The sequence below is a fragment of the Stegodyphus dumicola genome, chromosome 5 (genome assembly GCF_044657685.1).
Source record: "Stegodyphus dumicola isolate Sdum_Otavi_A_Nest chromosome 5, ASM4465768v1".
Lineage (NCBI taxonomy): Eukaryota > Metazoa > Arthropoda > Arachnida > Araneae > Eresidae > Stegodyphus > Stegodyphus dumicola.
The window spans coordinates 56,057,804-56,082,961 of record NC_140772.1 but is presented as its reverse complement, the minus strand read 5'-3'; the positions used below and the strand labels follow the sequence as shown (position 1 = coordinate 56,082,961).

At 34.5% G+C, this 25,158-nt stretch overlaps 1 protein-coding gene across 5 annotated transcripts in view; it reads right to left on the bottom strand.

Moving 5' to 3' along the window:
• The window catches only part of CycB3 (cyclin B3), a 46,259-nt gene extending 24,565 nt beyond the window's left edge, over positions 1-21,694 (bottom strand). The window contains exons 1-2 of one of the 5 annotated variants that reach the window (XM_035350186.2): positions 21,596-21,694; positions 19,982-20,028 (exon numbers count right to left, since the gene is read on the bottom strand). In XM_035350186.2, coding sequence (XP_035206077.1) covers positions 19,982-20,020 — 39 coding nt within the window. In that variant the 5' untranslated portion in view covers positions 20,021-20,028; positions 21,596-21,694. Of the gene's footprint in view, positions 1-12,555; positions 12,790-19,981; positions 20,029-20,971; positions 21,054-21,369; positions 21,444-21,491 lie in introns of those variants that run through there. The other 4 variants (XM_035350185.2, XM_035350187.2, XM_035350188.2 and 1 more) reach the window with 4 other exon arrangements.
• Positions 21,695-25,158: the final 3,464 nt, after the last annotated feature.

The window sequence follows — 25,158 nt, the reverse complement described above, 5'->3', positions numbered from 1 at the left end:
CAGGGCAATCGCAGAATTAGGAAAACAAAATTTGGACCAACTTTATCATGATTAAAATTTAAATGTTAACTGCACTTTTATTTGTTAAGATATACTGCCTTATAGTAGCTTCACAAAATAAGGATAATGCTTTAATTTTAATGTCTTTTTCAATGAATAATATATTTGCACTTGCTATTGAGTTGCTGTAATATATATCTTAATGCTAAAAAATATTATTTAAATAAAATTAATTCTGCATGTAGTTAAACTGATATTCATAGACTTATTAAAACCAACTAGTAACTTTCATTTAAAATGTTAGGAACATCATGGATGTTTATATAATGAGCTGGTTCAAGTGCAGATTTATATTCAAGCTCAAAAGGTTTTATTAGAAAGCAATTAACTCATTTTTTTAAAATTGTCAAATATATTATAATATAATACAGGCTAGCATTATTAAAAAAAAGTTTCAGAAATGTAGATTAAAAGAAAGGAAATGTAGAAAGCTCTAAACTTACTGTAATGTGTCAAATTTATGTCTAGAAATATAGGAATTAGAAACTGTAATTTTTGATGACTTGAAATATACTGTCAAATTTCTAAACACACCCTTTGTCTAAATGATTACTTAACATTAAGCTACAGGGTTCAGGTGTTCCAGATAAAATGCCTATCAAATTTGGCAAATTTTTATCTGGTGTGGTAACTATGCGATTTTGATCATATTTTATTTCGTATGGCAATTCATTTAATCAGTTTAAATGTTTCTCTATATTTTTTCTTATTCCTGCTCTGCTTTTTGTCAAAAACGAATTTTATTTTTAGTAACTTCTATTTTCTCTCTTTTCAATGGTATGTGCACTTATTTTTATATTGTTTTAATTATTAGCACAGAAGGGCTAGTCTCGAAATGGCATTTTACATCAGTTCACTATAAATGCCACTTCGCCTTTTTTGATTGTTGCCACCAAATACTATCAAACTGTATTATATTTAAAGAAATTAAATAATGAAGAATCTACATCAATGTTGTGATACTTCTTTGGCGATATGAAGCAACTCCAATGATGGAACACAGCAATAACTTTTATTTAACACTCAAAAATGGCGACATACAAACAAGAAGTGAAAACATATTCTATCATTTAAAAATAAATTACATTCTTCGTGCGAGAGTCGCACGAGGCACTCGAGTCTGGTTTCAAATATTGCCATTCACAAATACCTTAATGTTCATCTATTTAAATTATTTAAACTACACAATTTTAATATTATTTAAAGCTGTTACAACCTCTCCCCCAACGGAGAGACTTTTACCGAAGGGAAAAGTTCTGTAAAATTCGAAAGTTTATAAGCTCGGCTTGCTCAATTGCTTAAAGAGAAAAGATAACTTCTCTCATAAGTTTCCAAATTTTCAGGCCGAAAATTTTAAGTTTTAAACAAGTATTTTTACACCACATTTAAATAGGAAGAAAATGGACCAGTGTTCAAATTAGTCTTCTTTTTTTTTCTTGACGGCGCCTAGATCTCTTCCATGGTGGACCAGTTCCTAGTCTATAAGTCACAGCAAAGCCTTTCCTCAGTTCATCTGTGACTTTCGGATAATATTCATTTGTTATTTGCTTTCGACAATTGTTTTCTTCGTCTATTAGTAGCGGCTTTGATATTAAATCAAAAGCCGAAAGATGATGATAACGCTGCATTGCAAAATGATTCTCAGTATTAATTTCTTCATCGTTTTTCAAATTTTCGTGAAAATCTTCCACGTTTAATTCCGGTGATTTAACTTCTTCAAAGATATCTCTGGATGCTTTATTTTCTTCCTTCATCGGTTCCAAGATCGTCTTTTCGGCTATTTCTCTTTTCTTTTGAGCTCTAGTAGAGACAGCATTAACCTGGTAAGGACAACTATCAGGTTTCTTTCTTTGTTTATTTAACAGTGCAAAAGTTCGATTGCCTAATAAATACCTTCCTTTGTCGAGTTCATTTCTAATAATGGCAGCCTTAGTTATTACTCGTCCAAGATCGCAATTTAGTTCGATCTCAGCCAATGGTAAACAGGTTGGATTCAAATCTAATGGCTGTTGCACCCACACATTTTCACCTGTCAGCATTTCCGGCGTGATGTATTTGCGACAATACTAGCACCTGAATCCCTTAATATAGGAATTTTATGACCATTTACGTAACCCAGTATAAGGTAATAGAAATTTATCCTCTGGTTTTGCACTAATTCTGTTAAGATTAGCAGGAGATTCAGTACTATTCTTAAGTTTTGGACATAGGGGTCTTAAATGTTGATAGGACCCACACTGATAGCATTGTGGCGTTTTTCGTTTTTCATATTTATCATCTGGACGTGGACTTCTAGGTCTATGAAACCAGCTTTGCGAATTAAATCCTGATGACAATTTTTTTTCAGTTTTATTTTCATTATCTGAACTCAATTTACCTCGAGTTAGTGCATTGTATCTTTCTTTCTGCTGATCCACTACAGGCTTTTTTTGAAAGTTTCCGCAAACGTTTTCATAGGCATCAAGTTTTTCAGCTAATTTTTTCGATGAAATCATCTTTACCCATTCATCAAGAAAATGATCTCGAATTTCAGGAGAAACTCGATGTTTAAGTTGGTCAAGCACCATCAAATCTAGCAACTGATCAAAAGTCTTAACTCCTAGACCAGTCACCCATTCTTTGCAATAATTTTCTATTTCATAATTGAAATCCACCCATGTGGATTCGGTACTTTTTTAATGTTTCATAAATTTCTGCCTAAACTTTTCCGGGCTTAGTTTAAACCATCTTAACAATAAATTTTTCACGTGTTCATAGTCTTTAGCTTTATCGGAGGGTTCTCTAGCTATTAACTGGGTTACTTCGTAAGGAAGTAGTCCTAGTAAATGAGATACAAATTCTTCTTTATCAATTTTAGCCCATTCTGCTTGCCTTTCAAACAATAGCAAATATAGACTGATATCTCCTTTCTTGTCATCGAATTTCTGCATAAGGTGACGCAGCTCCGTTTTGCTGCCGGATCTGTCCAGTATTTTGAGACTTTGTCTCTGCTTCAAGTCTTAATCTCTCTAATTCATACTGTTCGTTCCTTCTCCGCTCTTCTGCTTCTTCCTGTCTCCTACGTTCTTCTCTTTCCTCCCTCTCTTTCCGTTCTTCTATTATTGTGTCTAAAACTCCTTTGACGAAGACTTCATCATAATCTCTACTTTTAACAATTTTCTGTTTTAAATCAACTATTTTCAAATCTGCAGTCACATGAACTCCCAGTTCAGCTGCGAGATTTTGCAAATCTTCCTTACGAGCTCTTCCTAAGTAAGACATTGTTTCTACGTTTAAAATTAACGAACACTGTGTTCCTTATATTTCCTCAAAATAGCTCAAAAATGAAATTATATGAAGTTCATTCTCTCTACCACATTAATTGTGATTAAAATAAGAATAATAACATAGAGCAATATAAATATCTACCGTCTGCACAACTAAAATGAATATTAAATATAATATCAAATAAGGTAATAAAATAAGACAATTTAATATTAACAGGAAATAATAATCTGGTATCGCTAATATTGCGTTCAGTGATGAACTAATAAAATAAAGCAATTCTATATGAACAGGAAGTAGTAAACTGGTATCACTAATATTATGTTCAGTGATGAACTAATAAAATAAAGCAATTCTTTATGAACAGGAAGTAGTAAACTGGTATCACTAATATTATGTTCAGTGATGAACTAATAAAATAAAGCAATTCTTTATGAACAGGAAGTAATAATCTGGTATCACTAATATTATGTTCAGTGATGAACTAATAAAATAAAAATACGCACGATTATTCGATCTTGGACGGTGCCTCCAAAATAATTAAGACTGATACTTCTTTGGCGATATGAAGCAACTCCAATGATGGAACACAGCAATAACTTTTATTTAACACTCAAAAATGGCGACATACAAACAAGAAGCGAAAACATATTCTATCATTTAAAAATAAATTACATTCTTCGTGCGAGAGTCGCACGAGGCACTCGAGTCTGGTTTCAAATATTGCCATTCACAAATACCTTAATGTTCATCTATTTAAATTATTTAAACTACAAGATTTTAATATTATTTAAAGCTGTTACAATGTATATATGTTTCTTGCATTATGAAAACAATGGTACCTAGAGACATCAAATTTTCAATAACATAATTCTCTATGCAAACATGGGCACCTCGAAGGCCAACTTTTCAACTTGTTTTACCACCTTTTTCATATTTTGTAAAATTTTAATGAATTTTTGATTAACAAACTCAACAATTTCAAAATGAGCAAAGGCAACACTGTACAGGGGTGAAAAAAAAATTATCTCCAGCATGCAATATTTTCTATTGGAAATTCTAAAGAGCTGTTTTTATATATTTTGTGATATTGCTGTTGAATTGAATGTTATGTGGTTTAAGTGCTTAGAACATGATATTTAATAAATAAAGGTAGCACACAAAATGCTAAGAAAACACCCCTTTGGGTGTAATATAAAATCTAAAGGCTTTCAGATTTTTACTCCAAAGGAGCATTAGCCCAGAAGGGCTATTAGTCTCAAAATGGAACTTTGCGTCGGTGCACTATAAATGGCATATCATGCTTTAAATTCTTGCCATTAAACATTATTGCCCCGTATTATATTTAAAGAAATTAAATAATGAAGAACTGCATGAATGTTTGTACATTTCTTGCATCATGAAAAAACAATGGTACAAATTTAATCCACCCAAACCTGGGGCACCTGGAAGCCCGAATTTTGAATTTGTTTTATCATCTATTTCACGAGTCCCTCCCAGTACGTGGAGCCTATAACCCCTACAAGGCGCGTTCCCAGGTGGTGGATCAGGGAATGCCTCCAGTGGATTTCCAATAGGTGGTTGAGGGAGAATAAAATACTGTTACGAAATGTACAGGCGCAGTAAGATAGCTTCCCTGCAAAGCAGGTTTAGGGTTGCCATAAAATAGCAAGATATGGCAGAGCTGCCACATTTGGCGATACACCATGGACGGTTGGAGAACCTTCTGGAACGAATTCTTACCGGTTTAGCCCAGAATGTTCTCGAACATAAGCCGAAAGCTATATAAACGCTGCTGGTCCGCAGTCAGAGTAAGTGCCTCATCTAGCGAGCTGATAGTCATTGAGCGAGTGTTTCGAAGTCTAGCGCCGAGTTGGTAGTCGAGTGCATCGAAGAGTCTCTTAGTGTATCGTGGTTAATGCATCGTCAAGAGAGTGTGTCAAGCTCCGGGAACAACTGAACCGAAGAGTCAGTAGCTGTGCTCTGTGCGTCATCGAGTGCATCGCAAGTTGTAGCGTGGAGAGTCTCGAGAATATGTGGAGTTCCAAGAATAACCAAAAGCAGAGTCAGGAGCTGTACTCTGGTGCTTTGCAGTGAAGCTGTCTCCACCGTGATAGCTTGATAACCTAAAAGCTGTGTCGCTGATCGTGTCTGTAACAGTTCGATGACTGTAAACGAGATTTTGAAGTTATCCTGATTAATACTGGCCAATAAAGTGTGTTTACGATACTTCATCAAGTGTCGTCGTTATTCACTCCAAATACACACGAACGTGAAGGAAGAAAATAACATAACAACTGGTGTCAAAAAAGAAAAACGCAACAATACCCTCCGTGGACCAACAGGCAGAAATCTAACTTCTTTGGAGGCTCTGGCAAACTTCCTTATCTACGGATAGTGCAATATTGGAGTCTGGTCTTAATGCTACTGCGTGCCTGGCAGCCGACGCATTGTGTTCTGCAGTCCGGTACCATGTCGAGAAATTTTCTACGCGGACAGTGAATTTCCTCCAACTTAATATTAATAGCACAGAAAAGAAAATGGACGAATTGTCTTTTATTCTGCATTCAAATAATGTTCGCATTGCCTGCTTGCAGGAAACAAATCTAATTTAAACTTAAATATTATGGGATTCATAGTGAAAAGGAAAGATAGGCTCACTGGTATTGGTGGATGCATTGCTTTTTTAGGTAAAACTCCAGATCTGAAGTTTACAGAAATCCCCCAGACTTCATCTTCTGCCAACCGGGGCTCAAACAATAATTTTTTTTCTTTATAAGCATATTATTACTGTGGTAAATGCTTACCATCCTGATAATTCACCCCTTGATACCAATCTCCTCCAGAGTCTTGCAGATACCACAGCTGAGACCAAAATTTCTTGGAAACTTCAATGTTAAAAGCACTTCATGGGGTTGCCAGCTACTGGATTCCAAAGGAAACCAAATTGAAGACCTGGCTACTGACTTGAATTTGACTATTCTTAACACAGGAGAAAGCACTTATGTCTCTAGAACCAACTATACTGCATTTGCTGTCGGTATCGCCACGATAAGCTACCAACCAGATAATTCCCACTGGGAAGTAATAAAATCTGCAATCAGTGACCACTATCCTGTTTGCACCACTATCCAGATAAACGAGGAATATTCCCCATAGCATACGCACTCATGGAACTTCCGCAAAAGCTACATGGGAAGGTTTTATGCAGGAGCTGGAATGCCTCTGCTCGGGATCGTCTGAAAACGGAAATCTTGAGAAACTCCTCACCGCCTTCACAAGTCATATTCAAAACCATGGCCAGGCACAACATTCCTAGAGGAAAGCAAAAAGACAACTGGATACCATTTTAGAGAGACCACAACTTTGAGGAGCTGATACATGAAAGAGACTATCAACCAGGAGCTCATGAGAAACAACAGCGAGCAATTAAGAAATAAGCTTACTGAAGCTAGTAACAAAACTGAAGAAGAAATCTTCGCCTGCAAACAAAAGAAATGGACAGAGCTTTGCAGCAAACTTGATCCAAGAAACAGAACCTCCTAATACTGGAACATGATAAAGGCTCTAAATAACTCCAAAAATTTTCCCCAAGAGACACCTCAGTTGAATATCTTGTTCTCTGATGATGACATAGCCAGAACAAATAGAGATACTACAAATATGCTTGCCAAACACTATAAAAATGCAAGTAGACTATCGTACACTTTATATGACAGAAAGTACTACAAGACATACAAATCTATTATCAAACTAAATAAGTAGTTTTCAGATGGCTGCATCTTCACATCTGATTAACTAGAATCTGCCATCCAGTGACTTGATCCTAGAAAATCCCCTGGACGCGACCTTGTTCATGCTCAAATGCGAAAAGATCATTGCTTCATATTTTTAATACTTCTTGGCACACAGGCAAGCTACCTAAAATTTTGAAGATCTCAACTATTATACACCTATTCTTAAGCCAGGAAAAGATGCTATCAACTGCAAAAGTTTTAGGCCCATTTTATTGACCAGCATGGACAGAATCATTCATACCAGATTGATGAAGTGGCTCACTGAGAATAAGGCCCTCCATTTTTACCAAATTGCCTACAGGGCCAAGCATAGCACAGTTGACCAGCTCTTCTACCTCTGCCAATCAATGGCTTCCAGGATGAGCGTCACAGAAAACCACCACAGTCTTCCTAGATCTTTCTTCAGTGTTTGACAAAGTCTAGAGGCAGAAATTAAATGATATTATCCATAGAGCAGGTGTTCTGGGTAACTCTTTCATCTGAATAAATGACTTTTTGAGAGGAAGAAACTTCAAAGTAAATGGCATGTTTTTAAAACCCCCCATTGCAGATGGGCAGGAGTTCCACAGGGCTTTGTGTTAAGTCCTCTTCTTTTCCTCCTCTACCTTAATACCATTGACTCCCACATCAGCAAGGAGGCACGAGTTGTGTGTTATGTGGATGACATTGCAGTATGGTATACTAACTCTGACATTCATGAATCACAAAGGATTCTCAATCTTTGTATGCAAGGCATTGGGGACTGGTCAAAATAGCTCAAGCTCACTTTAAATCCTGACAAAACTAATTATTTTATTTTTGAAACTGACAAGAAAAACAGAAAGTCTTTTCAAGCTACTATAAATTTATGTGGCTAAAATGAGCTACACATCCCAAGTACCTTGTTGTAACTCTTGATGATGAGCTGAGATTTTCAAAAACACCTTGAACAAATCTCTAACAAAGCCTTGGCTTAATAGCCTTAAGAGATTATGTGGTGCATCTTCGGGATCACGACCAACAACTGTTCTTAATACTTATACTTTGCTTGTTAGACCCATTCTAGAATATGTTGCTCCCATTTGAGCACCAGCCTCATCTACAGAACATAAGATCAATACTGTCCAGTTCAGAACATCTAAGATAATTATTAGTGCGTCTCATCTACAAATAACAATAAAGCAGAAACTGAATGCAGCCTAACCCCCTTAGAAAACAGAAGAAAATTGATCATCATCAAGTTCACAAACAAAATTAGAAGCCTTACAGATCTTCATATCTCCAGGAAAACCTTCAAGGCACATAAGGGAAAAAATATATTAAAACGGCCCTCCACCCTATAATTCGACAGTGAAATCAGGAGAAATCAACTTGTATGAAGATACTGATACTGTTAAAGGACCTCTTCTATCAGTCCCTCACCACAAGCAAATGTAAATTAAACCTCTAGCAACCTTGTAACAAAAAACAGCCAGCTGCAATAATCAAGGAGAAAGGCATCCACAACATCAATGTACTTTCAAATTTGGCCCAAAATCTACCTATTTCATATACAGATGGTTCCTCGGATTCAGACCTCGACAAGGGTGGCACTGACATCCATTTCATTCATGTTAATGGTGAATCTGAATCCCATACAATACCTGTTGATAAAATTGTCTCAAATTATACTTGTGAGCTCGTGGCCATCAAAAAGGCTTTAAATATCTACCTTTCCAAGGCAATCTAGAATTCCAGTGGCCTTTTATTATTCTCATTCTAAATTTGTACTCCAAGCCATTCTAAGAGACGACTCTCAACTTATGCAGGACATTGTCATGCTCATAAATAAAACTACTGCAGCCCAAGGGACCTGCACACTACAGTGGATACCAGCAGATGTTGATATTTACGGAAATGAGCAGGCTGATGGCCTTGCCAAAGACGCCCGAAATAGTTCTCAACTTTCCAACAGCTTAATCTTTACCAATACTGATGCAAAAGTCAGCTGAAGACTTATCTCCCAGTCAATCAAGAAGAGCTCCATTCCTGCCTTAAATTGTAACCATGTCATTTCCACTATTATAGTCAGACTGAGGACAAAACACTTTAAAGGAATGAAGATATACCTTGATGGCAAGTGAAATTATAATAGCTGTCCTTACTGTGCTGATATCCAACTTTCTCCAGACCATTTTTTCGACTGTCATGCTATTTTGGCCAAGTTCCTCAGTATAAATATAGCTCCCTTGCACCAACTCCTCTGTTCTTCGAAGATTATTGATGTTGCAGGTGTTGGATACTTTCGGTCCTGTTTGACTCCTCGGACAAGACAACAACATCTATTTCATATTTTGTAAAACTTAAACTTTTGAAGTTTTTGTTTACATTTTGCAGTGTTTCTCAGACCCCACTGAAATTTTTGGTATGTCTGGCACACCAGTTCCAGCAACAGACAAATACAGCCAAATAATCTTTATTTTTAGCATATTTTATCTGATATTGATGAAGACCTTCGAAGTAGCCAATTTTTTTAAACTGCATCATTTAAAAAATTTCTTAAATTTCTCTCTTTATCATTGGATTTATTACACCAGTCAGATAAAATGTGTGTGTGATTATGGCAAAGCCTCGAGGGCTATCTGCCTAAAGGGAGGGATGCCTTCGTGGAAGACTTTCTAAGGGAAACTGGCTCGTATACACGTTACACATGGGGAAAACCACGAAAACGCCCATGCAGCCAGCCCGTTTGCGGGATTCGAACCTTGGACCGAACTACCAGTGTTCAGTGACTTTACCGCTCGGCCGCTGGTGGGCCTTCCAGTCAGATAAAGAACATGGTCTATCTTTTAAAATGAGGATTTCCAACCTTTTCCTTGCTTGCACTCTTTCAAAAGAATTTTTTTCTTCGATTCACCCCCTTTTATGTTTTTGTATAATGCAGAGCAGGCATCAGAAACGTTTTTGGCTGCAGGTCAAAATTAACAAAAATTGGTGAATAAACCATATTAACATATGGTAAATTGGAAAACAAAACAAATTTCATAGTTGCATATAACAACAACAGTTAACTTTCAATATGTTTCTGAAATAATATTTACTACAGTCAAAAGTCGTTAATCCGGACTCGTCGGGACTTCGGCGATTCCGGATTATCGATTTTTCCGGATCATTAGTTTAAATCTGGCAAGATGGCATGCAGAAAGTACAAAATTAAAAATATGAAACCGTAATTTATGAAATAAAGAACAATTATGATCTAAAGGGTATCAAAATTTACAAAAAGAAAAATCTTAATATTTATTTGTTTACTTTATTAAACATTTCTTTCAATGTAAGTTGCTTCGTTTCATGTGATAATACTTTCTGTTTTAATTCTATTAAACAGACATAATTTCTTGTTTAGTTACAAAGTTCCGCTGTTCAAGTCCTATAATTGCTGTGTTGAGAATACACCGACTAATTTGTCAATCGAAACGTTTTCGTTTTCAATAACCTCTGGGTCACTTTCTTCACTATCGGAAGCAAATTATAATGACGAGGAACTTGATTTAAATCATATCAAAGACGGAGTACATCGAGATGAAATACTACACTTAGTAAGGAATTATAAGCCAAATAAAATAAAAACATCTGCCCTGAAGATAAGGATAGTGCTGACAGATCAACTTCCAATCCACAGCGTGAAATTGTAAACATATTTCGGATTTCAAAACATACTTTCGCTTTGTAGATACAAATTACATATTAGTAAATATATATCGGAAATTCTATTTGACATAATCGAAAGTTCAAGCTTACTTTTATGAAATTGCTCTAACAGTCTGCAAAAAATAATAAGCCGGATCCAATTTGAAGATTAAGGAAGAACACAATCTGCAACATTAACTGAATTAGATAATTTTAGCTTAGCTTATACCTCCGTTACACATTAAACGAGTATGCGCACAAACATATTCGCAGCCGTAAAGGTCTTACGCGCTATCGTAAACGCCTGTGCGCATGCGTGATTGCGACGCATGCGCAGAAAGTTTGTAGCTTTGAGGTCCGGATTATGGGTGTCCGAATTAACGACTTTTGACTGTATTGCTTTTTAAGAAATATGGCAATGCTAACCACTCTTTCCACATGGTTCATCAATCGTTACGTTAGAGTTTAATTGTACTTATACGTGTTAAAATTTTTAAATATTATGGACAGTCTTTTTAAAAGAGAACAGACAGAGGCAGATTTACGGGATAGCATATATTGCAATCACTATATTCAGAACAGCCTATGTTAATTTTTAAAAATAGTAGACATGTCTTAAGATGAGGAGGCCCCTGGAAGTTCATATGAAATGGTCTCCCTACTTCATAAATTCACCTGTGGGAACAGAAAAAAGGAACTGGAGAGCATTGAGGATTTGTCAGATAATGGCTAACAACACTAGGATTGTTTGCTGAAGGGCAAGTATATCTTTCTGGAGTGCTTTCTAAGAGAAAGGATCATTTTAGAGTGCAAAAAAACCTTCCTTTTAACCTACAAATCTTGGTTCTTAACTGAATTGTTTCAATTATATGTATGAAATATAATTATTATAATATTATGCTAGACTGTAACTTTATTTTATCTCGATTTTAATTTTTGGCACATAAACAGATCCTGGATCTTATGTTTAACCTTTTAAAAAATTGATAGTCATTTATGAATAATTATTTTTACCTGCATAAAGCTACACTCGTCAATATCTTTCCTTGAATAAAATATACTCAAACAATGGATAGGCAACCAGCTTTCAAAGCTTAAACCCAATGACTGGATTTAACCGTCTTGTACCAGAATCATTTCTTAAAATAATTTTAGTTTGGCAAACCAGTTTATTAGAACTGAATTGCAAAACTTGTTTAAACAATTTTCAACTGTTTAGTTAGCTAATTATTACTATTTTCAACTGCAAACCAGTTATTAAATTATTAATTTTACTACTGCTTAAATCCATAAAGAATATATAAAATTACATTCACAGACCAGTTGCTGAACTACAGCCATAATTTTTTTTTACTAATCATGATGAGTAATTTCCAAAGAAATAAGATTCATTGTAGGTGTCATAAATGATTTGATTATAAGGATACTTAGTCACTATCGTGCTCATATATTTCTAAGCGATCATCCTATTAAATACTGAATACATTCTTCATATACAAAAGCTCTGTTAATTTTAATGTCAGACTTTTTTTAAAATATATACAGTACAAAGTCCGAAATCTGGACTCGTCGGGACTTCGGCGATTCTGAATTTTTCCGGATATTGAATCATCAGTTTAAATCTAGTAAGATGACATATACAAGTTATAAAATTAAAAATATGAAATCGTGATTTATGAAATAATGAAGTATTTATGATCTAGAGGGTATCAAAATTTACAAAAAAAAAAAAAAAAAAAAAAAAAAAAAAAAAAAAAAAAAAAAGGCTTAATATTTATTTGTTTACCTTATTAAACATTTCTTTCAATGCAAGTTGTTTAAGTTGCTTCTTTTCTTGTGCTAATACTTTCTCTTTAATTCTGTAGAGAGACATAATCTCTTGTTCAGTTACATTGTTGAAGTCCTGTAACTGCCATGTTGAGAATTCCGACTAACTTGTCAAAGAAATTTTTTGTTTTCAATAACTTCTCCGTCACTTTCTTCACTATCTGTAGCGGTATTTTCTGGATCTAGAACCATACTACAGATTTCACCATTCATTAATTGACTGATATTAAGAAGCATAGTCAGCACAAAGAAAAACTTTATCATCTTAATTTATTACTGCTTCTCCACATTTCTTTACAAAATCCATTAATTTGAAAATTTCACCTTTGTTTAGCTATATCCGAAAACCTTTAAAATTCATGGCTATCATCATCAAATTTAGCTATTGTTTGCAATACATATTTGCAAGACTGTAGTCAGGTAGTTTTCTGGGTAAAAGGAGTCGAGAGTCGCTAAGAACACGCCAACTCCAGTTTATTTTGGACAGTTTGAATATGAAATGAAATTAAAGTGAATTGAAAAAAGATTTCAATTCTTTCTGTAGCATCTACTACTTCTTTTATATTAAAAAAATAAGCTGCAATCCATGTGTATTTGTTTACATATACACTCTTAGACAACAACAACAAAAAGAGAGAGACGCACCAAGAAGATATAAAGAAATTGGACAAAAATTGGTATGCATACAGGTTTCGACAGAAAATGCAAAATTTTACATTTTGGCTGCCAATGAATGAACGGTTGTCGCTACAGCACATCTGATCAGCAGAACTGGCAGGATATTTAAGAGGAAAAATTACGATACCAGGTTATAAATTCTTCATGAATTTCATTTCGTGTACTCTGGTAGACAATAACTATGCCTCGCACAGATGCGCGAACGATATGCACAGATGTCAGAATTTGAGGGAGGTCATGTAGTTGGGCTCAAAGAAGGTGGTTGGTCTTATCGGCGAATAGCTCGACATTTGAGCAAGAGTGATGCCACTATTAGACGATGTTCGCAGGAATGGGTGAACCATAACCGCACACAGCGTTAAGATGGCAGCGGTAGGCCTACAGAAACGACAGAACGTGAAGACCGAGCAATCGTCAGAGCGGCATTCACAACCCAAGATGCATCATTATCATCGATTGTATGTGCAACAAGTGCTTCAGTGACTGCAAGGACCATTCATAGACAGCTCACAGAAAGGGAGCTGAGATCATGACGTCCCTTGTACCGACTACTATTGACCTCTGTACAACATCAAACCCGTTTGTAGTGGTGGTGGACTCATTCACACTGGAATGTCACTCACTGGAGTAGAATAGTCTTCAGTGATGAGACCCGCTTTGAACTGAGCCCCGATGACCAGCGAAGGACCAGCGAGTCCGACAACCAGGAGTGATGGTTTGGGGTGCTATTTTATTTGATAGTAGGACCCTTTGGTTGTCATCCGTCGCAAACTTACAGCACAGCGGTATGTCGACGAAGTTCTAAGGCTCGTTGTGTTGCCCTTCATGTCACACTACCCTGGGCTTACATTTCAGCAAGATAATGCCCGCCCCCGTCACTGCACATTTCTACTGCTTGCCGAACATTACCTTGCCCAGCAAGGTCGCCAGATCTCTCTCCTATTGAGCACGTTTGGAGCATTATGGGCAGGGCCCTCCAACCAGCTTGGGATTTTGATGATCTAACGTACCAGTTGGACAGAATTTGGCACGATATCCCTCAGGAGGATATCGGCAACCTCTATCAATCGATGCCAAGTTGAATAACTGCTTGCATAAGGCACAGAGGTGGACAAACGGATTACAGTCAAATACCAAAAATCCACGGTACCTCTCAGAATATAAACAATCAGTTTATAAGTTCCGGAAAACGCAACATTGAGTACGAAGTATTGAAGAAAAAAATACTTACCGAATAATGATGTCATAATTACCGAATAATAATGAGGTTTTTTTTCGAGGTATGCATCGAGGTAAAAAAGCAGACGATTCATTCAACTCTTTGTTCAAGTTCACGATTCACGTTGTTGTATTTTCTGAGCATTTCAAGAGATTGTTTAATGCTGCATTTTTTTTATCCGGATAATTTTGTGGATAAATTAAGAATGTTTTTAATTTCAGCCCTTTTTAATACAATGACAGATAAACGCGCTCGTGATTTTACTGCATGCAATGTCGAAAAACGTAAACACGTTGCATTGACGGTAATGCAAAAAGTGCAAAAGATGGAAGCAGGTGCTACTCCTCAATTTATAGCAGAATGGTATGGAATTGCGACATGATTGTGTATGATATACGGAAAAATAAAGAAAAGCTGTTGAAATTTTACAGCAACAGTGATTCTAACACCCGAAATCTTCGCACGAGGCGAAATCGGCAAACCTTGATGCTGTGTACATATAATACATTGAATAATATAATCAATTTATGTATGTAGTAATAATTTAATGTATCTAATACACCTTATTCATTTTGCACTTTTAGTCCGAATATTATGCTTTATCTTTTCTATCCTGAAATCCTCACAACCTCTGGTCCCAAGCTTTGCGGATTTCTGGAATTTTACTGTACTGACTTTTTCACTTTGTGAAGCTCTATCACTTCAATAAATCATCCAATTTTTCTCAAACTGTAATCATGTTTTTCTGTACATGTACAGAAACTTCCACAGATCACTTCCACGGTATTCACTTCAAATCCGTGGAAGTGATTCAAAAGTATCACTTCCACGGATTTTCTTCCCATTCAAATAGCTCCTTCTTGGTGTGCCTCTCTCTCTCTCTCTCTTTTTTTTTTTTTCTTCTAAGAGTGTATATAAGGGAGTCAGAGTCTTTCAAATTCCAGGAGTCTGTCATTTTCCCTACCGAATCCACAGCCCTGCATATTTGGCTATGCATCATGAGCTTGGCAACTAATAATAAGTTGTTCCGTTAAATTTTATCTTGCTTCTAATGCGCACTGAGACAATTAAGCCTGAATTGTATTAGTTTACTTATTTATTATACTTATGGCTATTTCTTGCACATGCTTAAGGCTTATCAGTCCTGAATAAATTCTCACATATAAAGCCTTATTGAAAGCCAGAGCTAGATATCTTGCTGCCTGATGCAGTGTCTGTGCGTTCTAAATTCTCAACCCAGTGCGGCTATACAAGCCCTGGCGCTGGTTTTGGGTTTATGTGAATAACAAATCAGTTATTCTTAATTCAAATAGCCCTAAATGTAATCTTTGGGTCTATGAGTATCATCAACAAAATCTCTTTTTAGCATATGGAAAGAAATTTTTGTTAATTTTTTCTTCGTCAATATTTTTAAGTACATTTACTTAAATCTGTAATGATCGGCAAGCTTAATGTCAACATAAAAGGTTATATACTCTTTTATTAGTCAATTACCAACATAAAAAAATTATTTAGGCATCGCTACATGAATCATTACTTAAGTTGTCATGTGTTGATAAACATGCGGTGATGAAAGGAAACTATAATAAATAATGATTCACCAGGTTGGCATCAGATCAACGATATATCTATGTGGAATGTTTCAGTTTGGGATGTATGCCAAGCAGATATGCAGCAACGGAGCCAAATTACTGATCATACAAAATTATGCTAAAATGCTTGTTCCTTCAATAACAAGGTACAGTCAAAAGTCGTTAATTCAGACACCCATAATCCGGACCTCAAAGGTACAAACTTTCTGCGCATGCGTTGCAGGCGTTTGCGCGTGCACGTAAGACCTTTACGGTTGCGAATATGCACCTAATACGTTTACGCATGCGGGTTTAATGTATAACGGACGGTATAAGCTAAGCTAAAATTATCTAATTCAGTTAATGTTGCAGATTGCGTTGTTCCGTAATCTTCGAATTGGATCCGGCTTATTATTTTTTGCAGACTGTTACAGCAATTTTATAAAAGTAAGCTTGAACTTTCGATTATGTCAAATAGAATTTCCGATATATATTTACTAATATGTTTAGGATCTACAAAGCGAAAGTATGTTTCGAAGTCCATTAAACAGAAAGTGGAATTGCTGCAAAAAATGGATAAAGGCATATCCTTTGATTATCTCATCATTCCGAAATATGTTTATCAATTTCACACTGCTCTGCGGGGGGAGGGAAACAACGCGGCGCGCAATGAATTGGAAGTTGATCTGTCAGCACTATCCTTATCTTCAGAGCAGATGTTTTTATTTTATTTGGCTTATAATTCATTACTAAATGTAGTATTTCATCTCGATGTACTCAGTCTTTGATATGATTTAAATCAAGTTCCTCATCATTATAATTCGCTTCCGATAGTGAAGAAAATGACACAGAGGTTATAGAAAACAAAAAATTTCGATTGACAAATTAGTCGGCATTCTCGACACAGCAATTATAGGACTTGAACAGCGGAACTTTGTAACTAAACAAGAAATTATGTCTGTTTAATAGAATTAAAGAGAAAGTATTATCACATGAAACGAAGCAACTTAAACAACTTACATTGAAAGAAATGTTTAATAAAGTAAACAAATAAATAGTAAGCTTTTTTTTTTTTGTAAATTTTGGTACCCTTTAGTTCATAATTGTTCTTTATTCCATAAATTACGGTTTCATATTTTTAATTTTATAATTTTTGCATGCCATCTTACCAGATTTAAACTGATGATCTATAATCCCGAAAAATCGATTATCCGGAATCGCCGAAGTCCCGACAAGTCCGGATTAAAAACTTTTGACCATATTTTATTTAGTACTGAAGTGAAATTAAGAACCTGGACTCTCCAGATGTTTTATTATGCACAAAGAGGTGAATCAAATGCGCATGCATAAGCCTACGAGAAAAACGTTGTTTGTGGTTTCGAGGTCCAGATTTTTGATAATTCCCGATATTGGATATCTGGATTTCGGACTTTGTATTACAGTCAAAAGTCGTTAATTCGGACACCCATAATTCGGAATGATCTATAATCCGGACCTCAAAACTAAAAACTTTCTGCGCATGCGCCACGTTGACACATGCGCATAGGCGTTTACGTGCGCGCGTAAGACCTTTTCCGACTGCGCATGTGCAGAATACGTTTTCGCGTGCGTGTTTTATGTATAATGGACGTATAAGCTAAAATTATCTAATTATCTATTTCAGTTAATGTTGAAATTCGAAAATTAAGGAGTGTTGTTCCTTAATTTTCGAATTGGATCCAGCTTATTATTTTTTGCAGACTGTAAGAGCAATTTTATAAAAGTAAGCTTAAACTTTCGATTATATCAAATAGAATTTCCGATATATATTTGTTAATATGTAAAGGATCTAAAGCGAAAATATGTTTTGAAATCCGAAATCTGTTTATCAATTTCACGCTGCTCGGCGGGGGGAACGCGGCGGCGAGCGCGTAATGAATTGGAAGTTGATCTGTCAGCACTATCCTTATCTTCAGCGCAGATGTTTTTATTTTATTTGGCTTATAATTGAAGATCAGATGTTTTTATTTTATTTGGCTTATAATTCCTTACCAAATGTAGTATTTCATCTCGATATGCTCCGTCTTTGATATGATTTAAAACAAGTTCCTCGTCATTATAATTCGCTTCCGATAGCGAAGAAAAGTGACAGAGGTTATTGAAAACGAAAAAATTTCGATTGACAAATTAGTCGGTGTTCTTGACACAGCAATTATAGGACTTGAACAGCAGAACTTTGTAACTGAACAAGAAATTATGTCTGTTTAATAGAATTAAAGAGAAAGTTATCACATGAAACGAAGCAAAACTTAAACAACTTACATTGAAAGGAATGTTTATTTAAGTAAACAAATAAATATTAAGCTTTTTCTTTTTGCAAATTTTGATACCCTTTAGATCATAATTGTTCTTTATTTCATAAATTACGGTTTCATATTTTTAATTTTAGAATTTCTGCATGCCATCTTACGAGATTTAAACTGATGATCTATAATCCGGAAAAATCGATAATCCGGAAAAATCGATAATCCGGAATCGCCGAAGTCCCGACGAGTCCGGATTAACGACTTTTGACTGTATATTATATTTTGTGCTCCAATTTATACAATGTGTGGATATTTTCACCCCTCCCAATTCTGCCTACTTTCATCACTGTGTATTTATAAACATACATACCTCATATTTTTCATTCAATACATCTCTTTGTATAAATTTGCATTTTGGACATTAATTTTAGACAAAAATGAATGTTAAAGTTTTAATCTAAAACTCTTTTTAAATTATAACTTCTAGGTATTTCTAGGTAGAATAAGATTTGTTCGATTTTCAAATGGGAAAAGTATAATGGCTATGGTGATTTTATCCAGTATGCTACAATTTTGAAGTATTTAAGTTTATTATTTTTCTAAGCCTGTTTGCAACATCGTTCCATTGGAAGTTTAAAGATTCTGGTGTGTTTCCCTAACCTTATCCCCCCTTGAAGATTTTCTTTGTATGATGAACAATTAAAAAAAATTAATTTAACTTTTAATCTATTTTTAAAATTACATTCTTATAAGGTACTGAGGGAGCCAATATATTACCATTTAAATTACCTTTGAATTCTTTGAAACTGGCTTGGCCCACTAATTTTGAATTAAAATAGCATAAAAAATATTTTTAATTTGTATAAAGAAAGCACAAGCACATACAAAAAGACGGGGGGAGGAAAAAAACATTATTGCTGAAAATATTCAATTAAAATAGGAAGAAATTATAAATGATGAAACTAAAATAATTTTAATTTCTAAAATGCTAAAAAATTTATATGAAGTGTAAATGCAATATTTTTCAAAAATATTACTACATGCAATAGTTCAAAATTAATAAATATCCTTTTCAGAATATGTTTTTGAGGTAGAGGGGAATTGATTTTATTATATAAGTACAGCAAACAGAAAAATCTTTCAAACATAAGAAACTAACCTATCTTAAAATTTCTTAAAGTTTACAACTGGGTGCCCTTGTTTTTGGCAATTCTTTTTTGATGCCAAGATCAGCACTAGGAAGGCACAATTTCATGATGGCCATTACACAAAACCAAAATAAAAAGTCAAAAGAATTGCAGATTCAATGTCCACGTACACTTTGATCTATTTTCAATTAAAAAAACATCAGAGAATTGCACAAACTTGGCAGTGCATAATGCCTTGACTTTGTCCATGTATACATCGATCTATTTTTACTTTAAAAAAATCAGGAAGCTAAAGCCAAGTTAAAACTAACATGTTAACCAGAAATGGAGGTTTCATCACCAAAACTGAACAAAATTTGTTGCCAATCGAAGGGGCACCCAATTCTACACTAGAGCCATAAAAAAAAAAAAAAGATTTTCAAATTTAAGTTCAGGTTTTATTTAGATAAATTGAATAATATGAGAAAAAGATTAATTTCTTTACCTCCCTTAATTTGGTAATATGTAAAACACTTGATTCCATTATACGATCTGAGAGGAAAAGAAAAAAAAGTACTCAGCACAAAACAAAATTGATACATAATACTCAAAATATGAATTTCTGAAAATATAAATATAATTTAACATTTCATTAAAAACAATCTCTAGAGCAAACTTTCAAAGTTAAAACATAAATTTATATAATAATAGATATAGAAGATATAATCTTAGACAGAACAAATTAAAAATTGGCAATGAATGATTTGAAACACTTCGCTATTTAGCACTTGTCATTCTTAGATTTTAAGTTATAAAGTTTAGAATTAGTGTATAAACTATGTTATTTCTAAGTTTATGCATTTTTGTAAATTTCAAAAAGCACACTCCACATCTGTTTCAGCGCAATGAGGATGCAGCATTCTTTTATGTATACAATAAATAAATAACGTAAAAATTCAGTAAAATATTCTCATTTATCATATTTTTAAAATTTTCTAAGGTAACTATTAAATTATATATCAGCTCTTTAAGACACCATTAGCCGAGTGAATTTTATTTTGGTTTAAAATAATTATAATCAATTGAAAAATAATCTCAAAATGATAAATTCAACCCCATTGTAATATAATTCAAACTTCAATGAAGTGGAATAAAAACGTTACTACTGTTTGGAAAATTTCAGCTTTTAGTTAGGGGCATTAATGAAATTAAAAACGTATGTGTGTAAGAGAAGCCGTTTCATTTTTCCTACTTGATTATCAACCCACCTTTTGAAAGCATAGGCTTAGCATTACAGAAACACGATTAGTACTTTACTAGACATCTCAAAATTATTTCAGCATTCAACGTACTTTACAAAAGCTACTAATTAATATAATGTGCTAAATAAATAAATGGATGATTCTATTAAAACATTTCTGATGAACATAAAAAACTTGCCGATAATTCAATACTGAGAGAGAAAAATATAGTTTAATTTTCGGGTATTTCATACCAATTTAATATTTCTTTATTAAAAATCTTCTTATTCCATGATGGAGAAAATTCTGATGAGAAAACTTTACTTGATAACGTTTTCTAAACGTAGGCCAAGCTAAAACGCAAGGTTGACTCGTGATTATTTAAAATGCAAGATTATCCCCCTTTTCTGCTAAAAATGTTTAATAATGAAAACTTTTCTCATATTTTACCAATGCGTTTAGTAAAATCAGCTTTTAAAGCTTAATGAAATAGAGATTAAAACGGGCGGGAAATTTCCTGAATGACCTTACAAAAATTACAATCTCTTCTAACACTGACTTTTCCAGTAAAGGTTACTTCTCTAAGCTTAATAAAGTAAACTGAAAGAATGAAATTTAAAAAAAAGCATATTAATATAAGATAAATCCTTACTATTAATAAGAAAAACTAATAATTTTAACAAATTCAGTCACTAGTTTAATAAATCACATGATACCGTATGCAAGCCACATGCATTTGAAATAATGGAGTCTAAACCTAAATTATTCACTTACATTAAAATGGAAATTTGTTTAAAATTGATTAAGATAAATTACATAAAATTAGTAAAATTAATACAATCCTTGCAGACCACAACTGAAACTGTATAAATTCATACTTATTTATCTGCTTCGAAATACGAGGATAGAAGTGATCAGTTCTGATTGGTTAGGAGCTTAAACGCGGCAACCAGTCAAAGTTTTGAGAGCTGTGTTGAGTAGAGCTAAACCAATGTCAGCAGTTTTAACTACTATTTGTTTTTTCGGATATTCTTCGGAGAACAGCCTAGATTGCTCCAACTTGATTCTTTTCTTTTGGACGACATTTCATTATGCCAACATTTCATTATTATGGAAGTAAATATCATGTGAGGAATAGGAATATCCTGTAAAATGAAAAATAAGTTAAAACTTATTCACAACTTAAATATAGTGTCTTAAAATTACACTTAGTTATTATGCGCAATTCTATAAATTTCCTGTGCATATCCTGTGCATTCCTGTTTGGTTTATTTAATTATGGCTAGAGCTGGAGCAAATCGCATGTATTCGTTACCGAATAACGGGTACATCGGTTGACTCGAAGTACCGATTCGGTACTCACAAATTCATTTCGTTACTCGCATCTGTTCGTTACTCGCATCTGTCGTATGATGCGGTTTATTCGAGTACGAATGATGCGGTTGCTATTCGAATACGTATGATGCGGTTGTTATGCGAATACGAATGATGCGGTTTCTATGCGAATACGAATGATGCGGTTGCTGTTCGAATACGAATGATACATTTGCTAACAATACCCGTGTGCCACATTTTTCATTGATAATTTCGAATTTTTTTGGTTAACTCATCGGGCAAACTCTTGTTTACATTATGTGTTTTAGTTGAAATATTGTTTAGTTGTTGATATTTAAGAAAATGATCAATTTTGATAGCGTGAAGCGTTATTTTGTATTTGCTTTTCACATTTAGATTTATAGTGCATATTATGTTTGTAATTTGAAAATTTAGATGATTATTGATTTTTTTCTTGAGCGTGCCATTGGGAGATTTTATTGAGTTGAAATATTTATATACTGCACTTAGGTATTGTTTAAGAAAGAATATGTAGGTTAATATAAGTTCTTTACTTCCTTGTACGAAATAAAAAGGAAGTAAGTATTGTAATCGAGAAAAATTTTTGGGTATCATATTTCGTCGGAAATATCGATTTTTGACGATTACAGAATCCATGTGAATTATTTTTTTGAATGACGTCTGTACGTACAAACACAATTTTTTTTTTTATTTTTTTTATTTTTTATTTTTTTTTTTTTTTTTATTTTATTTTTTTTTTTTTAAATTCCAGAAACGGACTGTTAAATGTAATCCCATTTACTCTAAGCTGATACTTATGACTAATGATTATGACTCTAAGTTGATACTTGAAAGGGATTTTTTCGTGATGTGTAAGTACGTATATATGCATTTCGCATAACTCAAAAAGGATTAGTTCTAGAACGTTGAAATTTTGTATATGGGCCTGTTATAACATCTAGATGTGCACCTCCCTTTTTACTGCAATCGGTAATACTACAAAACGTAAATATGTATATTTTAAAGAAATTATAATTAAATGTAAAGTACATATATATATATATCCTTATAATTAAATGTAAAGTACACACATATATATATAAATATAAAATAAAAGCCAAGTAAGGCAAAAATAAAAGCCTTGGTTTTTATTTTATTTATTTATCACTAAGTAAGTTACTTGGCTTTTATTATTTTACCAGAGTATAGATAGAAATTTGGTTATGTAGCCTATTCTTCTAAAACGACGTTTCGTCACTGCCTTCCCCCACAAATTCCGTTTTTTTTTTCGGTTTCGGATTATTTGGTTACGGCAATGCACACTAGGGCTATTGCCTAAGGGAAGGGATGCCTTCGTGGAGGACTTTTTAAAGGAAACTGGCTCATATGCAAGTTACACATGGGGAAAGCCACGAAAACGCCCGTGCAGCCAGCCGTTAGCCGGGAATTGAACTCCGGAACGAACTATAAGTCTTCTGTAGGCCTTCCGTAGGCGCTTCTGACTTCTGACTTTTGTGACACAACAAAAAGAGGTGAATTATTTCCATCCAAAAATACGACGTAAAACTCCCTATCGCATAGGGCCGTATACCGATCCCTAGAGCCGTATACCGATAAAATAGGCTCAGGATACGAATACCGATGGATTTTACCGAAAGTAACGAGTAACGATACGATAGTAACGAGTACTGGTTCACCGAGTAACGAATACATACGGGTACACAATTTCTCGTTACTTCTACAGCACTAATTATGGCAAAGCATACTAAGGCTATCTGCTTAAAGGGAGGGATGCCTTCGTGCGGGACTTTCTAAGGGAAACTGACTCGCATACATGTTACACATGGGGAAAACCACGAAAACGCCCATGCAGCCAGCCCGTTCGCGGGATTCGAACCTCGGACCGAACTACCAGTGTTCAGCGACTTTACCGCTCGGCCGCTGGTGGGCTTAACACGAGTTTTAAGGAATATTTACTCATTACAGCATAATTTCAAGATTCATATTTATAATTTTGAATTACGATTCTAATGAAATATTTCAGAGCAAAGAATACGATCCAAACAGAGCAATCAAAATTTCAAACTTTCGAACAGATGTTATTGTTCTCAATTAAGAAGAGAAAAGTTGAACAAAACGTGAAGTTTTATAGAATCTCACAGCCCTGTGCTAAGCCACTTATCTTGGGGTGATCCTCATAAATTCTCTTACATGGACCCCACATATACACTCTATTATTCAGGTTCGTAAATTTAAACTCAACCCCTTAATTGCCCGAAACAGCGTTCTATCTATAGATAATAAGTTACTCATTTATAAATCCATTTTGTGTCCCATGCTCTGCTACGCTTGTCCAATCTGAGCGTATTCATGTAAAACTCTGCGCAAAAAACTTCAAACTGCCCAGAATATTGTTCTCCGGCAAATTACAAACGCACCGTACTATATTAGAAACAATGCAATTCATGCCGAAATAGGCATAATTCCGCTGAGAAGTTTTTACTACCACCTGGCCAGACAGTTTCACATTCGTTTACGTACTATAAGTAATTCTGAACTCAGAATTTATAATTACGATTATAAGAACGATGCTAATAAAAAAGGCCAATGTCCATTTTCAGTCCAACTGTAATCATGGAAGTCTGAATTTTTATATTTACTCTGTCATGTTATTCGGTATTCTTTTGTTTTTATTTATATATATTTATACCTTGTGTGTATTACATGTATTTGTTCACCACTTGAGACTTATTGATTCAAAATTACCTTGATAACATAGATTCAGTAAGACAGCTTTGAGGCTAATAGTGCGTGAATCTCTTCAAAATTTAATGATATTCTTCGGATTCCTTGACGTCAAAAAAGGGAGAAATGACTTAATATGGTTAAGGCTCATTATGGTTATGGTAGATTAGGCTATGGTTGTCATCCGATGACGTACTTCCTCTAGGATACTTTTCCTCTGCTAAGGAATTATCCGTAGTAGCAGATCGAAGTACGTCTTCGAAAATATCGTTGCGTTTGCTGTTCAATGCCGGATTTAGCATTTTTTCTAAGGCGAGGCAAAAACTTAAAACCGCTGCCCTCACCCATCTTCCTTTAAGTT